General features: G+C 45.6%; 1 protein-coding gene across 13 annotated transcripts in view; it reads left to right on the top strand.

Moving 5' to 3' along the window:
• The window catches only part of ADGRB1 (adhesion G protein-coupled receptor B1), a 285,424-nt gene that overhangs the window by 136,332 nt on the left and 131,200 nt on the right, over window positions 1–17,892 (top strand). For 11 of the 13 annotated variants that reach the window (XM_030011701.1, XM_030011703.1, XM_030011695.2 and 8 more), the window contains 8 exons: window positions 2,236–2,400; window positions 3,949–4,113; window positions 7,500–7,673; window positions 10,019–10,183; window positions 14,009–14,110; window positions 15,632–15,738; window positions 16,518–16,712; window positions 17,769–17,837. In XM_030011701.1, the coding sequence (XP_029867561.1) occupies window positions 2,236–2,400; window positions 3,949–4,113; window positions 7,500–7,673; window positions 10,019–10,183; window positions 14,009–14,110; window positions 15,632–15,738; window positions 16,518–16,712; window positions 17,769–17,837 (1,142 nt within the window). The remainder of the gene's footprint in view (window positions 1–2,235; window positions 2,401–3,948; window positions 4,114–7,499; window positions 7,674–10,018; window positions 10,184–14,008; window positions 14,111–15,631; window positions 15,739–16,517; window positions 16,713–17,768; window positions 17,838–17,892) is intronic. The other 2 variants (XM_030011697.2, XM_041123057.1) reach the window with 1 other exon arrangement.

Here is a 17,892-nt window from a genome sequence, read left to right as displayed (position 1 = left end):
AGCTGGTAGATTAATGAAACAAAACACAAAAGCAAAGGGGAACAGTATTGAGCAACTTTGGCTTAATGAAGAAAAGCAGTTACGTCTTATGATAATCGTTACAATGGCATAGATGAGGTAGAGAAAGACTCATCCTTATTCCAGCTCTTTCTAAGTCTAACCAGTAAATGACGGAATGAAAGCCTGTCCATTGTACATCAAGGACAGGTCTTCCTCTACACTTTCCCCCTTCAACAGGCCTGCACATATTGATTCACCAAGCTGCAGTTAGTGGGCATATTTTTAACTACCAACTGCCTAAATGACTAGAGACGTTCAAAGTAGATGTGCTGAAAAGCATGACACATAACAAATAACATAGATAACTACCAAAAATCCCAATGAGCAGATTGATGAGAGCCACAAACACTTGAAATCCTGCCTAAAATTTCATTGCATGCAGAAAACTCCCCTTAAGACACTAGCAAATAAATATACCACCTTGAGAAAAAAGTCAGATATACACAGCTTTAGGCAGTATTGGGCAGTCTGGTGGTCTCCAACCCTTACAGTCCCCATCACTGTTCCTGTACTGACACTGACCTTCATACAGCTAGTTTATAACCCACACTGCCCTACAGGCAGGCTGAGATCCTAAACTGTAGCAGCCTACTGCTAGAGTCTCTTTCATGCTCTATGTTGCAGCAGATCAATCCAATACAATAGCTACTGTCCAGTTTTCTTTGGGAATGGGGTGGTGGTGTGGGAAAACACATTCAAAGTGCTGGGTGTAGCTCAGGCTGTGCCATGTTGTACGACCCCTGAAGTCATGCTTATCCTCTGCATCCAGTGCCATGATTCGTTTTGTATCATCTGTAGTCTGCCAGATGCACCTGGTTATGATGTGACATGGTGCAGTCTGATGCTCTGAAGAGCTTGTCACTAGAGGGGTATGTCCCTCTATTATGCATCCTCAAAGATGTGTTGGTGTTTATTTGTGCCATACGCCTGTGTACTATACATACCAAATGTTACGTTCTAGGTTTATCACGTGTAATTATTAGTAATCCATGAAAAATCCAGAAAACAAACAATGCGAAGCTTAATTAAATGAAACAGAGCAAGCTTTTGTTTTCATCTGGGGGAGAAAGGCATTTTCTCAACGATAGACTAATGCCTATGAAACTAATGGAAAACTGTCTTTTCCCTGCCTGTGTCACACTTCTGGTGACTTATCTGGAGGCTGTGGCCTGGCTGAAACACCCCTGGCATGACCATCTGTCTGCAGGGATGTTAAAGACAAAGGGAATATGTCTCATTGCTTTCCACTCCCATCTCTTCTTCAATGGGATGCTTTTATTTGCCTTTTCAATACTGCCCCATCAGGTAAGCAGTTGATAGGGACTGTACGATGGCTGGGAACAATCAGCTTTGTTCTGTGTCGCATGCTCAAAGCAGATCCTCTCCACAGGTGAAGGAGATGACAAGAGAAAGCCCTGTGGGATTACTTCAGCCAATGACCTTCTCGGGCACTGTCATCTTCTATCTTGTTTGCTTCTCCATGGCCAATCTGCATTGGTAGGGGCTGTGAGAAGAGTTGAATCCTTACAGCTATAGAATCATAGAATCATTAAGGTTGGAAAAGACCTTCAAGATCATCGAGTCCAACCATTAACCAAGCCCACTAAACCATGTCCTGAAGTACCCTGTCCACTCGCTTTTTTAATATCTCCAGGGATGGTGACTCAACCACTGCCCTGGGCAGCCCGTTCCAATGTTTGACAACCCTCTCAATAAAAAAATTTTTCCTAATACCTAACCTAAATCTCCCTTGCCTCAACTGCTCCATTTATGGACACATTTACTATGTGTCTAATCCACGTTACTTAATTAGTACTATCTCTGAGTAGATGATACGTACCCCAGCTCACACAGTTCTGTAGTGGCTACGCCACCTCATCATCAGTGGTGGATCCTGCCCTGCCCAGTGCCCTGATGCTTCCACAGTGTCCTTCCTTTTTTTTTGTGTGCGTGCTACAGCTCTACGCAGTACCTCCCAAAAAACTTTTATCCCGTTGCCAACCTTCACATTTTCTCACCGATCCCTTTGCACCCTTCTTGTCACACCACTCGTGGAACACACTGCACAGCTTCACAGATTGCCAGCAACCGCTGAAGTGTAACTTGGAAAGCACTGCCCTGGAGATCCAGGTACCAAGGATGCTGCATCCTCACCTTCTGCTCCAACCCCAACAGGTGACCCCGCGGCGGAGGAGTGGTCCCCATGGAGCGTGTGTTCGACCACCTGCGGGGAGGGCTGGCAGACCAGGACGAGGTTCTGCGTGTCATCTTCCTACAGCACTCAGTGCAGCGGCCCTCTCCGGGAGCAGAGACAGTGCAACAACTCTGCCGTGTGCCCAGGTGGGCTGAACGCTCCATGTACGCAGGGGCAGGAGGGGAAGGGAGATGCACGGAGGACTGACTGTCTGTGATATCTCCACTGTGATATCTTCTTGGAGGGAGATGGTTTTTGTTTCCTTTTCCTTCTCTTTTTACCCTAAAGCTTCATACGGAGACCCTTGCTAGACTAAGCACCATTAGATGGGCACTTGTTTTGCACGGTACAGACAATTTGATGCTATCTAAAGGCAATGAACACAGTACATCTGAAAGGCATGTGCCCTTCGGGGTGTTTCCAAGCATGGGGCAGACTGGGAAAGAGAAGCACCAGATGACACTTTCAGTTGCTCAGATGCCAACACTGGGCATACCAGTGCAAACAGCATGAAAAACTCAGGCTGCTGGTATGTTTATGAATTGAGCCAGCCATCAACTCTGTTTTCATACTCCTTCTTCCACAATTTTGATGAAAAACTACAGTCTGGGGAGCCTGGACATTATTTTGAAGAATTATGCTATTAAACTAAGTGACTAAACTAAATTCATGACTCCTGACCGGCAACATCATTGTTCAGAACCAATCCTACAATGGTGAAACCACCGAGCTGTGTTCCCGTGCTCTTTCCTGCATTTCCTCCTCTAGTTATCTTTTATCATGCAATATGCCTGGTGACAATTGCAAAACATTAGGTTTGAACACCCTTTCCTGATACTGGTTGATCAGTCACTGTTAGCAACTGATGAAGGACTGGAAAAGTACGTGTGCGTTTGTTTTTTTTCTGAAGCATTATTGATTTTGTGTTAGCTTCTCCAGTAAAGCTGGAAGGGATGAAGTCCCTTAAGAGAGATCAGTACATTCTTGTAACATTTGGCCTCTAGAGATTACAGTGACTAACCTTCCATAAATAACCTGGCCAGATTAGATTAGATTAGATTGGAGAAGATTAGATTAATATAGATTAGGCGGCTTTAGATGTCTAATTCCAGGAGGTACCAGTGATGGCCTGAGCACTGTTGGAGCATGTTGCCCATCCCATTTTATTCTTCCAAGTCTCCCTAGCTTTGCCCCCATGGTGTCACTGACGTATGATAGTAATTAGTAGCCAGACTACAGCTTTTCTGAGAGCTTGAAAATGCTGTAGCCTTTGACAATTCAATGAGAAAACCTGCTGAGGGAGGGAAATAAGGGTAAGAAGTGACAAAATAATGGTGATGCTGCTTCCCAAAGGGTGAGGGGTTTTTTGTTCCTCTCTAGCTAATTACATCTTTTGCTCAAAAAATGCCTTTTTCTGTTAGCTCAAAAATCTGAAAAATGAGGGTCAATTAAAAGTGCATTGTGATTTATTTCAAATAGACTGGGAAGTAACAGACACTTGGTGATGATACCGAAGCATAAAAAATTACGCGATGTTCCTCTTGCACATTTGGGGTTGGTTTGTTCTTGGCCTTCCCACACTTACTTCTCACATGCTGCTCATTCTGGGTGGGAAGATGCTGCGCTCTGTGGGCTTGCTCACTTCTTCAGACCTCCTTTGGAAAGGAAACTTACTTCTTCTGCTTTGATTGCAGTGCACGGCACTTGGGACGAGTGGTCTCCGTGGAGCTTGTGCTCTTCCACGTGTGGGAGAGGGTACAGGGACCGGACCCGCACGTGCAAGCCCCCGCAATTTGGTGGGAACCCCTGCGAGGGCCCAGAGAAGCAAACAAAATTCTGCAACATTGCACTTTGCCCAGGTAAGGCAGTTAGAGATTCGAAGCCTTCCCTCCAGCAGGTCTCCCCATCTCCAAAGATGCCCACACATGGCTCATCGAGTGGGTCTGTAGCTGCCTAAGCTGAATCAGCACACAGTCTGCACTGTCTCGAAGAGGATCCTCTATAAGGAAAGGACACATTGGAGGAGCAACCTAGAGGTGCTTTGGGGTTATTCAGCTAAGCATTGTCTCAGGTTCAGATTTGCTCTGTGTAATAACTTTCAGAGGACACGTTATATGGGATAGATCTGGACTCGCTCAGCTATCGCTGCTATTTTCAAGACCATCTTAAGCGTCTCACCTGTTTTCTCCAGTGAATGGTTTAAAGTTATTTTGCCTGACTAGGCTTGTTACTGTGCTGGAATTAATTAACAGTTTTACTTGCTAGCAATATACATGCATTAATTCACTATATATGCAAGATTTCTCTGTACCTGATCCTGCTTTGGGTAGTGAGATGGACTAAGAGACTCCTGAGAGGCTTCCATGACATATTTTAACACTTTTAAGTACCTTTTCCCTACCCCTAGATTTCACTTCCAAATGTCTCTCCCCGAGTTTTGCTTTGAAACACCAGAAAGAAACCTCAAGATGAAATGGCTTTTGACACTGGAAATCCACTTGAGCTCCTGTGGCTTCCTTCCCTTGAAGCAGACAGGCTCTGGGTTTACCACAGAGTCCCTATTAATTTAACTCAGGGTGTCCTGGTGAACATGATCTGAACACGAGGGAGCTCCCCAACACTCCCCCCTTCTCCCAGGGTAATGTCAACTGACATTTTTCCAGTTTAATGAGAATCATTATGAGACATTATTTTATCCCCTGTTTTGTGAAAACATTTGTGAGAAGCCTCCTGGCATTTCCCAGCCATTTTTCACCCCAAGTAACTATCCTTGGATTTCTGGCTGCGGTCCAGAAGACTCTACTCAGAATGAGAACATCCCAGACACCAAATTGACTCTGTCATAAAAAGACAAATTGAAGAAGTCAGACCTGGCATTGCTTGGGCAATAAAGCATACCCTGAGTTAACATTGATCCATAATTAATTTAAATACAAATAAATATGTGAATATACTGCAGCGAACAAAACAGTGGTGGAAAAGATAGGCAGCCCAAATGCAAGACTTCAGTTCTAATTAATGCCACAAAGGCAATCAGTGGCTTTGCAGTGCCAAATGAGTGCGGTGTTGGGGGACTCATTGAAGCACAACAATGGGCACTGCTCAGCGCTTGACACACCAGACAGTCATATCACTTATTACCGCCCCGCTCTGAGGATTTATTACTACAACTGATAAAAATGCTCTGCTGCAGGGACAACAGAGCTTTTGTTCCTCTGGAGCAGTAGATATCACAGGCTGAGCCCCAAGTCCTTTGGAGACAGAGAGAAGGGCAAAGACAATGCCAGTCTCTGCATAGACTACACCAGCCAGACTCCAAAAAACATTTTTGATAGACTCACGCTGTGGTGTGACAATGGCACCGAGCAGTCTTTGCTGTGGCTGTGATGGACAGCCCTCAGAATCTTGCCCAAGAGACATCTTTACATCAGCGCACGTGGCTGGAGGTGCAACACAGCCATCTCTGTTTCTCCATTTTTTAAAACATCTTTGAAATTATGGTCTATGAATAAATGATCTCTCATCTCAAAGGAAATGACCTGTTCCCTATCCCCCACTAAATGAGAAATTTATGGATGTGGCTCTCTTTTATTTTCCCACCTCCAAATACTCGCACTTGTGGTAAGCTGCTGATCACCACTGCCACAACAGCAGGTAGAGCTTGGTAAATTCAACTTTTTTGGTAAATGCAACTTTTTTGTAAATGCAACATTTACTTTGGTAAATGCAGTATCACTTTTCTAACATAGGGGAATGCTAATGAGGGACAGACACTGTCAGTTCATGGAAACTAGCAGCACTACCTTCAGTCAGAAAAGCCACAATAATTTATACCTGGTAGGATCTACTTTGTGGGGTTTTGGACCATTTCCAAAGAGGAATCACCTATCGGTCACCACTTCTTGCATTTCCCCTCTTTTGGGATTGATAGGCACTGACATGATGCCTTGAATTTATGCACGATGAAAACATCAAGCTTGGATTGCTAAAAACAAGCACCCTTTGGAAGTATCTTTACGCCTGCCTGAATTTTCACACCTGAGCTCACATGACACCCTCATTTAGATGTTTTTGACATTTTTTTACATGCTTGAAAACAAAAAGCTGCTCAACTGTAATGGGGATTATTCAGGGCTTTTCGAGTCCTTGCTGATTACACAGGAGACCACATTGCATATATTTTTCTTGGACTGACAAAGCCAAAGAAAACGAGCTGCAATCTACAGCAACGTGATTTGAGCCAGAATTCAGACTTTTCAGGGATTCGGGTTGTTTTTCTGAGTGAGAGCTAGCAGCTAATGAGAGCTAAACAGAGCATGATGACCGCTGCTAATGAGAAAAAAGTGCTCCAGGAATAGCAGACTGGGTGATGGATCTGTTGATGAGGGACCAATTAGGATGTAACTGCCACACTTGGGAATGGCTCACATTGTACCACACTAATAAGATATATTCATGTTTCTCTCCAACCCCGTCCCTATCATAACCTCTATTGTCCCTCCCTCCTCTATTTAATTATCAAAGACACTGCTGTGTAGAGACATATCAAGCCTGTCAGAGTTAATTCATCCATGAGAGAAGTACATTGACCACACACGCGCACTCTGCTCGTGGTCTCCTGTTGGAGCACACCTTTGCTCTGAGTATTTCCTCGCTAGCTGCGTGAATTCCTGTGAATAATGCTGTGATTTGAGTTTCTGTGTGTGCTTTAATGAAAAACAGAGCATTTGGGTGCTTGAGAAAGTTCCCTCCCTGCCGACTCATGCATTGCTTTGGTGAAAAATGGGTTCCTTCAAAAAGTGCTGATTGCCCAAAATAGGAAATGTCATGGTAATGTATTGATTCCTTCAAAATTTTCAGTGAAAACATGATCCATGCTCTCTATTTTGATGTTATGTTGTGATCGGCAATATTATTAGTTTTGACTTTTATGTTGGAATGTGCAATATCAATAATTTCAACTTTCATGGTGTTATGTAGAGTATGGACATAAAAATTGAAATGTTACGGCACTTGCATCCTGCCGGGCCATAACATACCAGTTGGAGGTTGCAGAGGGTCCCAACAAATTGATGTTGCCACAGTTGTCTGAACTTTTTCTTGATGATCTTTGCTCTTTCTCACACTATGACTCCGGTTTGTCCTCCCCTGCCTTGGTCCCTTGTAGGCAAAGGCCAGAGACTCTTGCACATGCCTCCTTCCAGTGGGAGCGATTTTCACATTCAGTTTTGTTATCTCTCTTTGGGCCACTCAGTGGACGGCAACTGGAATGAGTGGTCGAGCTGGAGCTCCTGCTCCGCCTCCTGCTCCAACGGCACCCAGCAGCGGACGAGGGAGTGCAACGGACCCTCCTACGGGGGAGCCGAATGCCAGGGACACTGGGTGGAAACCAGGGACTGCTTCCTACGCCAATGCCCAGGTCAGTGACCAATGACTTTTTCTTTCTCTTGGCTCATCTTTCTCCACAGTCCCAGGCAGGCTTTTGTGAAATTTTTCTTTGCGGAAGAGCTGCGCAATTTTCACCAGTAATGCAGTAATAAGGTGGTTGTGGATCATACCAACAGACCATGCCAGCCAAAATCCATAGCTGGCAAATGGTCCAGGAGACCCCAGAGAGGTGAGTGATTACTCACAGGGAACGTGTTTTTCTAACCTTAGATATCAATTTTCAACATGTGTTTGTAAACCCCAAACAATGTATCAATGAAACCCTTTCCTTCCGTTCACAATGCTTCAATTTTCCTCCTCTTTTTTTTTTTTTGGTTCCTTTTGTCGTACTAATTCACCACTCCTAGTTATAGTTGAAGCAAACAGGGAAGCAACCTCCGTTGTACCACAGCTTTGAACCTTAGCTATAACAATGTCTGGCAAAATGAAGCCTTGCTTCATGCCTATCTAAGACTTGTCACTTACTTTACTCAACTAGCTGTGTCTTAAAATAATAATAACAGCAATAATAGTAATAACAGTAGTAATAATTCCTGCTGCCCCAGCTGCTGTAGCCAGTACCTTACATTCAGAATAATCACCTTGTCTTCACACCATGGACCATGAGCTCTAGAAGAGCCATTTCATACAGGAGAAGCAATGAAAATTGAAGCAGATAACAGAGCACGTCTAACACTAGAAATCTGCATGTCTTTGAAACCAGCACTATAGAGTTGCAGGTGCAGTTTGCTCCTTTTTTTTGCAGAAGTCTTGGGGGAGGCCATTGCAAAGGGACTAATTGGGTCAGCTGGTGTGGAAAATAACGTGACCTGGAAAGAACAACTAGAAGCCTTCAAGATTGATCAGCAACTAATTTTTCTTGCCATGCTTCTCCTGGCCCATTCCCTGCCTCTCCTTGGGTGCTCCATCCCTGTTAGACCACAGGACTGAGAAGGAGTGGACCCCTGAGATGGAGAGGGTCTTCCTCCCTTTTCCGAGAGAACAGGGACAAGCAGAAACAGCTCAGCTCTTTAAGGCACTTCTCATACCTTGCTCAGGTGGGCAAGTATTGTTCTCTCCAGTCCACAAGCATAGAAGCCAGTAGCTCTTCAGCCTGGTGTACCTGTTTCCTCAGGGAATCCCTATCCTCTCTGGTAGCATCACCACGTGCAGCAGAGCGTAAGTGGTATTTAACACAGGTATTGGTACATGGTCTCTAGGAGGTTTTGGTGTTTAGGTATCTCACTCCTTCTTTGCAACTTATGGAGATCTTCAAAGACAAAAAGGGCCTCACTGTCTTTTAGATAACCTTGTCCCAGTGATTTCAGAGTTAGCTATCAAAGCAATGTTAGGTATTCCACTGGATACAGTGTCACCAAAGAAAGCACCAGAGGCTGGTGCTGTCCCTCTTTGATAATATTCTTCTACATCTTGGAGAAGAAGAGAGGGGTCCCCCACCCTCCCAAAAGGAGTTATTCAACCCAAGATGATGTGTTAACTCCTAATTAAAACCCAAATAGTAATCAGCAGACTTAGGTCGTTGCTCTAGTTCTGTCACTGAGTTGTTTCTCATCTGTGATGCAGCAGAGGAGAATGTTTCCCTACCTTGCAGGCTTGTTGTGAGGGCTAATTAACATTTTTACAGTGCTTTGATAAATGCCATTGTTAATGTAAAAGAAGCAGCATTTTGATAAATGCCATTGTTAATGTAAAAGAAAAGAAAAAAACAAGTAGCATTTCCACTGAATCTGTAAAGATTTGGAGAGAAGATACAGTGGAATGAGACAATGTCCCAAACCTCTCTCCAAGGCACATGAAATAACAGTGCAATGGAAATGGTTGGAGGGAGGTTAAGTTGATGTTTCTTCATGTTTTCTTCACGGTTTCTCACTCTCTAAATCCCTGAGCCAGACCTTCTCTGGGAAGGTCTATTTTCACACCTACATTGTACATCGCAACCAGATTCAAGCTACAGACTTTGGCTGGCAGACGTGGCTGCCAGGCAGGTTGAATCCCTGCCCACCTGAAGAATGTTCATGAGCACAGCCCCAAATCTGAGCCCAAGGAAAGAGATAGGGCTTTTTTTTGCAGGGGGGGAGGATACTGAGGAAAGAACACCCTGCAACTATTAAAGGGCTGCTGCAATGGGAAAGAGCACACACTGATTTCATGTCTGTTGAGGATCAGACAAAGATCCGAGGCAGGAGACCTCCCTTCCCACCGAGCCATGCTCTACCCACCCTATGTTCAAGTGCTCACCTTGGGACCTTGCCTCCTTCTGTTGCAGATTATGTTTGGGATGTGACAGGCTGTTTCTCTCCTCTTTTTTGTCTCCAGTGGATGGGAAGTGGCAGGCTTGGGGAGTGTGGGGCAGCTGTACCACCACGTGTGGAGGTGGGACTCAGAGACGTGACCGTGTGTGCTACGGGCCCTTCTTCGGTGGAGAGACTTGCCAGGGCCCCAAGGAAGAGTATAAGCAGTGCAATGACAGAAAGTGTCCTGGTATGTACCCCAGACCCTTTGCGCTTTCCTTTACGGGGCGGGGGGGCACAGACAGGGATTTTGGAAAAAGCATCCTGTGTCAGACAGCTGAAAGCAACAAGGAGTTGTGATCTAGTTAGATCTGCCAATAACCCAGGCACAAGATATGTCAAGGGCTTGATTTAATTCTTGCCCAAACCATGTTGATTTCAGTGAATGTTCGGTAAGTCCCAGCAGTCTAACCTTATTGATTTTCATCTTTTCGTTGCCATAGAGTCATAAGAGGAAAAGACACACTCTTTGATAGCAAAAACTTGTATCGGAGTCTCGAGTCCATGAAGTAGTTGAGTATTGAGGATGCTGCAGTGGTTTCCCACCCTTTGCCTAGCCTCTGGGAGACCTGCACACCACTTAATTTTTAAAAAAGACAGATGTGTCTACATCTGTCAGAGCCTTACCCAATCTCACCCTCCTCCAGCTACAGCCACGGGAGCAGCATCAGTTGGAGAAAAAGGGTGCAAAATCCTGAATGGAGGACAAGTGAGCTGTAGGACAGGGGAAAACCTGGGGTTTAATGTGAAAAATAAGTAGGAGCAAATACTTGCAAGTGGGAATGTTTCTGTGTGTCTCTCACACAGTATAAAGAGGCCAGAAAAAAGGCCTGTGCGCAATTTTCATTTTCTTTCTCAGCCTCAGATGAAGTGCCTGGTGAAATTGCTGGTGGTGAATCAATGGCCTATGTGATGCTGGCAGTCAGATTGCATCAATTGTAACAGGCCCTGATTTTTGGCCGAAAGGGTAATTAATTGTCAGAGCAGCTCAGTGAGAGACAGGAGAGATTCTCATGGCAGTATCCTGGCAGTCCTAGCGAAAAGGGGTGTCTCCCCAAAAGACGGGCTGGAGCTCGGCACAGAGGGAGCAGTTTTGGTGCAGATTTTTCTGGAGGTGGATCTGCCATGTTGAGGACAGCTGACCCTCAGACTCCCTTGCAAACTGCTGAAGACAAAGATGAAAGCCAAAGCACTACAGCGTGGAAGTTTCAGCCCGTTTAGCTCGAAGATAACAGAGAAAGAGGCTGTGTGACAGCATATTCACTCTTTCCAGCTACACTCTAATAAAAGACATCACCTCTCCTTACAAGCTATGCCTCTCAATTAGCAGTGGCGTGTGAGAATCTCTTCTAACTCAGCCACAAAGCTCTCCCTCGCCATAGAAAATCTTAGCACCGGGTTGTCTGGTGGTGTCTACAGAGCAATGCAGATTTAGTTCAGCTTCAGTGTGTGCCAGCTGGGGCCCTGGCAGAACAAGCCCAATCTTTTCTTCTCTTTCTGCAGGGGCTGATGCCTGCACAGTGCTCAAAAGGAAAAGGCATGTCTCAGGGTCTGAGCCCTGCTAGGGTTCAAAACCAGAAGGGTCTCACTGCATTTGTTAATTTGCAAGGGAAGGAAAAGGTGGGGAATCATCAGAGGCTAAAAATAAACTCACTCAATTTGTTCTCGAGAAAGTATCGAATGCCGGCATGATTTGATTTGAACAGAAGAATTGAGCTTAATTGGGTTAGTTATTAAAATCTCCCAGTGCAAATAGGTTACTCTGGTAAAAAGGATTTTGTTACGAAGCAACATCAAAAAGAAAAAAAAGAAGAAAAAAAAGAGGATGAAATTATTCTCTCCTGGCCTGGGAATTGCTTCTGCACTCACTCTCAAGACAACGCCAGACAATCAGTGTATTTCTAAAGAGCATCTCTGATCCACAGCATCCCTCAGCGGTCCCCAGGGAGACTGCAGGGGTGGTGAGACCAGGAAGGTTTGACAGGTCAGAGAAGGAGAAAGGGGAGGTCAGGTGTAAACACACTCCCTCTCTGCTTTTTGATGTGCTCTGTTGTTTTGTAGCCGAGGGTGCTAGAAGCTTCCCACCCCATGCCCCAAACCCTCCTTTGAACTACAGTTTGATGTGGAGAATCTGTGACCGTGGCCAAAGCACTGGTCCAGGAGGCAGGAGTTTTGCATTCAGCTCCCGGCTCTGCCACAGGCTCTCTGGGTGACCACGTGCCCGTCACAACTGGGTGACTTGCTGTCCTACCGCTCCGTGTCAACAGGTTGGAAATGAAACTGCCTCTTTTCCACCAACGTTCTGCCTTATCTACAGAAGTCATAAGCTGTTGGCATAGGGACTAGTTCTGCATATGTGCAGAGCACAGCAGGGGTTCCGCTTGCTCTCTGGGATTTCATTACAATAGCGATTACTCAAAAGGGAATTTTAAAACAGGGGAAGGAGCACCTGTTTCCAAGCAGAGAGCGTAACTTGTTCATTACCAGTGTCTACTGGGGAGGAATCTGTCTTTGAACTGCAGCTGGGGCTGGAGCCACACAGTCTTGGAGCTTGACTAGAGGAGCAGTGAAGTGTAGGCAGCTTGTTGGGTCTTGCATGAGTCCTTCAAAGAAGCAGGACTTGCCATGCCCATAATCTTAGGTTTGAGCCTTCCCCACAGCCAGGTTGGTGCTCTGGGTAGTTCCAGAGCAGCAGTGGGGTATGTCCATTGCCAGGCATTTGCACCGTGATGAAGGTCCTGAAACGGTCTATGTAAGCATGGTCCCTTGTAGAAGGAAGCCTTCAGGTCCTCGCTGCCCTGCAGCTCCCTTGGGAGCAACATGAAAACTCAAGGCCTCCCTCTTTTTTTATGGCAGATGAACATTTTCCCTACAGCCTTGGCATGTCTCTACTGGCACCACTGGACCCTGGTATGGGCAGCACGTTCCTGAATGGGAGAGAAATTCAGCAGGCAGCTGCCAGGCTCCACAGCTGGTTGGCTTTGGCTTTGCTGCTGCCTTTCCTGACCGGTTGCAGGCATGCACTCAGCTTCCTTTTTACTGATAGTTTTACATGCACAATAAATAAAAGCTGTAATAGGAAACCATTAAATCAAGTTTTTTCTCCTTCCCACTCTCAGGATTGATAAATAGCTTTAACACCATCCTCATGGCTCCCTCCGTTTTACATGCGGCAAGTAATCAGTTTCTCGGCACAAAGCTCTCCTGTGGTGAATGTTTTTTCCCAGGTCCCACTGACTCTGAGGCCAAATCAGCTCCACCCACAGACAGAAGCATCCAAAAATCTCCTTCCAAAGAGCTTTTCCTGCGATGTCTCAAAACCCGTTTCTGCAGTCTCCTGGACTCTGCAACAGTGTTTGCAAATGAGCTGCTGATGCAAATCCAGCCTCTTGGTGCTCAGATCTTCTCCCTGTGTCCTTGCATAAGATGGCAGCAGACAGAGGGCCTGAATGAAGTCCTCCCAGGGGATATGTCCATCTTGTTTTTTCATCTACTTGTTGTTCCGTCCTTCATCCTTACTCCAACTTATTTATGCTGAGCCTCATTTTAGACACATCCAACTCTGAAGGCGGTGACCCTGAAGGATGGAAGGAGTAGAATCTGGAGCCGTGAAGTTCACCCACAAAAGGTGGACATCTGCCCATTAAACAAGAAAAGAAAACTCTTTAGTAGGGTGTAGCAACAGCAGCTTACTTGCAAAGAGCTGCCACAAGGCAAGGCAAGCATGTTAGTGGACTTTCCCAGGTTGTTACATGCATATTAGCGAGCTAATCCTCGGGATGGATGGACGCCCAGTTTTCAGACAGGCAAAGCAAATTCCGGAGAGGTTAAGTGGCTTTGTCAGGAGCCATGCGCCAAGCAGCTGCGGAGCTGGGAGTTCACCTCCAAGCCTCCTGGCTCACACCACAGTGCTGTTCCCTCCAGACCACGCTCCCCTGTTTCCTCTTTCCATTCCCTTTTCCATGTCCCTCCTGAGGAGGAGGCTTTACCAATGGAGTTTTTCCTTCCCTTGCAGAGCCCCACGAAATCTGTGACGAGGAGAGTCTTGCCTCCGTGGTTTGGAAAGAGACGCCCGCTGGGGATGCTGCGGCTGTCCGGTGTCCTCGCAATGCTACTGGTAAGGATGACTACCTGCCTTGCCCGGTGAGCTGGCCCACCCTCAGGGTATCCTTCATCCTTTGCCTCCTAGATGACGAGAACCTGGTTGTGGGAGGACAGGACAAGCAAATGGACTTCCCTTCCTTCACTCAGAGCTAAATTAACTCTCTCTGGGTTTCTGTGGTCCTTCACTGTTTAACAACAACTTTTTGGTTCATACTGGAGAATCTGAGGTGGTCTCCCATCCACCTACTGCCCAGTCCTGGGACAGCTTTGCAATTAAGGTTTACTGTGGTATGTTCTCCTCGTTATCTACAAATAGCTCTGCAAAAGCAGGTAGGGCTTTATTAGAGTCCTCTAGACTTGGGTGTTAGATTTCTCTCCATTGCCCATAAAACAAACTAGTATCTGAAAGTAGGAAATCCGAATTGCATTGTCCACTCACAGGTGCTTTCCTTTCCTTAGAAACTATAGCAGCTCTCTAAACATATCTTCAGGTGCTCAAGTTGACGGTCTGATCATGGTGATGTGAAGTGATATGATCTGGCATCCAGGTGTTCTCTGTTGTGACCGTGGCCATGTGCTCCCCAAGGAGTGGAAAGCAGTGCAGAGAAGGCTCCAGGAGACATGCTGGTGGTAGAGCTTGTCCTCAGCTGGATGTTCCTCACTCCCAGGCAGGAACAGAAATGGGGGCAGCAGTGTCAATAATGAACGTAAAGGTTTTCTTTTGTTTGAGTGAGGTTGTTGGATACAGAAAAACCCTGCAGCTCTCTGACTCATACAGCCTGGAACAGTCAGTGTTATCCCAAATGCTAGCCCAGAAGAAGGGCTGTGTCCATAGAAAGGTCACTGACTCATTTAGCAGTAGCAATGGGATTGTGGACGCAGCAAAGCCTGCTCCTCAGAGACTCTCCAAATGGCAACAGAATTGCTTGGGCAAGGTGATCCCCCTCCCCTTCCTCCTCGCTGATATGTCTGTTCCTCTGCATCGCAAAAGCGTGTGATTACCACTGCAAAACTCGCTGTAGACTGAAGCTAAGGAAAGGGCCTGGGGGAGGACCGCAAGCAGCTTTCAGAGGTTTTCAGCTGATGCAAAGATGGTGCTGTTGGGTGTATTTATTCTCCTTGAGACTGTGTAGGCAGCACAAACCACTGTGGCTGGTTTACTTGCAAGTACCAGACCATGCCACCTGGGGAGGCTCATGGAACTTCCTGAGCCAGGAAGAAAGCTGCCCTCCAGGGCAGAAGAAACCTTCTTTCACCTTGACTAGCCATGTCCAATTTGTTAGGTTTTGTTTTCATTCCCAATCCCTTTTGCTCTCCTGCTCCTCGATAAGAAAATGCAGGAGAAGGAAATAAAAATAATCTCTCCTACGTGCTTGTACGTGTTGTTGAGACATCTGAAGATGTCCCTGCTGCCCTTTGTGCTGATAGGTGTGCCTGCATGGATGCATTGACCAATTCTGGGTGACCTCCATGAAAGTGCTTGACTTTTCATCCTGCTGTCCTCACTCCTATGTTCATTTCTTTCCTCTTCCAGGGCTGATCCTTCGAAGATGCATTTTAGATGAAGAAGGGATAGCTTATTGGGAGCCTCCAACATACATCAAGTGTGTTTCTATTGATTACAGGAACATACAGATGATGGTAAGGCAGACCGACTTCTCAGGTCAGCAGGTTTGGGATCCCCTCAAAAGCTTGTTACAGTGCTACAGTTACAAGAAAGAAGGAAAGCAGCATTTCCATGTGAAAGGGAGATGCCAGCTCTGCCCTGCTTTTCTCTTACTGGTTTTATCTGCTTAACTTGAGATGCATGGGCACTCCATGGACAAGGGATGGTTCCTCACTGGATATTTTAATATCTAGCTTGGCAGAATCCAGGTCTTACCAGGTCTTTCATATCACATTATCAGCAAGAATCGCTGTGACTATATCACTTCTAAATAAGCCACTTTTTTTTCATTAGTCTTAAATTCATTGTTGCGATAAATTTCTGCTGGTCTCCTGTGGCTTGCCTTAAAAAGGCATTACCTTAATGAGAACTGCCCTCTCCTGTTCAGGACAAGCTGCAGTCTGTCCTAAAATATTTCCAAATTTGTTATAAGGGAACCAGGTTTGGGGGCAAAAATCTTCCGTTAGCAGGCCTTGGGTTACAAACAGAATAACATCTGTGTAGTAGAGTAATCTCTTCTGAACCTACACAGAACCTTTCCTTTGTGAGCATACAGAAAATGTAACTTCTGCTCTCCTACCATTTTAAAAATATCCCAGGCTCTCAGGCCAGCAAAGATTGTCAGATTCACCTAATCTGCACTCTGAATCACAAGGGAGGTCAAAAACTTTCCCCCAGCAATTCCTCCACTGAGCTCATTGACTTGACTTTGACTGTCCCTGAAGTGTTTGTCATGTTTCTTTCTGTTTCTCAGACCAGGGAACATCTTTCCAAAGCTCAGCGTGGGTTAATGGGAGATGGGCTGTCAGAAGTGCTCCAAAACCTTGTGGAAATCTCCCAGGATGGGACCAGCTACAGTGGGGACTTGCTGTCCACCATCGACATACTCAGGAACATGACAGAGATCTTCCGTAGGGCTTATCATAGCCCAACTTCTGGGGATGTGCAGGTGAGCTGAGATGCGTATCTTGGAGACCAAGACTAGGTTATAGGTTTGCGTGCATGAACAGGGCTCAAGGTTTGATTACCTCCTTTGTAGCTGATACAACGCTGATGAAAAGCCAGAGTATTTTCTGTCCAAGTGAAGTGTCTTTGTGTGTTAACAAACTCTTGTTTCGAAAGTTCAAGTGGTTCTCCCTGGCTTATAAAGTAAAAACTTGAAACCCAAAGTCACTCTGAACTATTTCAACCTGCTAGCACTTTACTGTGGAGTCTAATTGATATGAGAACATTATTTGGAAGGGATTTCAGTCTAATGACTAGAGGTAAGATGATCCTCTGGTATTGGGTACCTGGATGTTGATGTGGGAGAACGTCTTGATGGCTTCTCATCCCAGGGTTTTACTTTCAGCGGTTGCATGCAGAATGGCTACAAGATATACCCTTGGGACAGGTCATCACCCCATGACTTGAAACATTAAACTGATCCTACAGGATCTGCAATGGGTGATAAAACTAGAGAAAAAAATCAATGGTTTTGAAATATCTTATCTCCTTCCTTCTCATACTGTGCTGCAAAGATACTACCATGCATAGCACCCTCTTGATCAGTCACTGCTTCTCTTGCCTGGTCGCAGACTAAAGAGGATCATAAGGTTTCCCTATGCTGGAAATAACAGAAACATTACAAAATAGGATAGGAAGGGATTTATACAAGGCAAGATCATCTGTTTTTAACCAGTTTCTGACAGATATTCTACCTAATCTGTTCTTAAAAACCTTCAGTAATGGATACAAGACATATGCCCAGTCCAACGTCTTAGCAGATATACTAGTCAAAGTGAAGGCCTTGGGAAAAAGGTCTTACTACAACCTGTTTTGCCATTAAAATCCTTAGGTGCAGAAGCCTGTGAAATGCTGTGGGACCCTTTGGGAATGGGACCATGAGAACCCCCTTGGAGCATGGCTAATTCTCACACGTTCCTCGCACATCACTCTGTCCTTCCTAGCCTGGGCTACGTTTGGCTAACCACCTCTTTTTTCCTCTTTTGTCTCCCTTCTCCAGAACTTTGTCCAGATCATCAGCAATCTTTTATCAGAGGAAAACCGGGACAAATGGGAGGAAGCTCAGCTGGTATGAACCTTCAGCACCTTCCCTGAAACAATACAGGCTTGCAGCATAGGCTTAA

The sequence above is a fragment of the Aquila chrysaetos genome, chromosome 4, assembly GCF_900496995.4.
Source record: "Aquila chrysaetos chrysaetos chromosome 4, bAquChr1.4, whole genome shotgun sequence".
In the NCBI taxonomy this organism is placed as follows: Eukaryota; Metazoa; Chordata; class Aves; order Accipitriformes; family Accipitridae; genus Aquila; species Aquila chrysaetos.
Note: the sequence above shows the minus strand (reverse complement) of the source record. Positions and strands in the feature narration are given on the sequence as shown.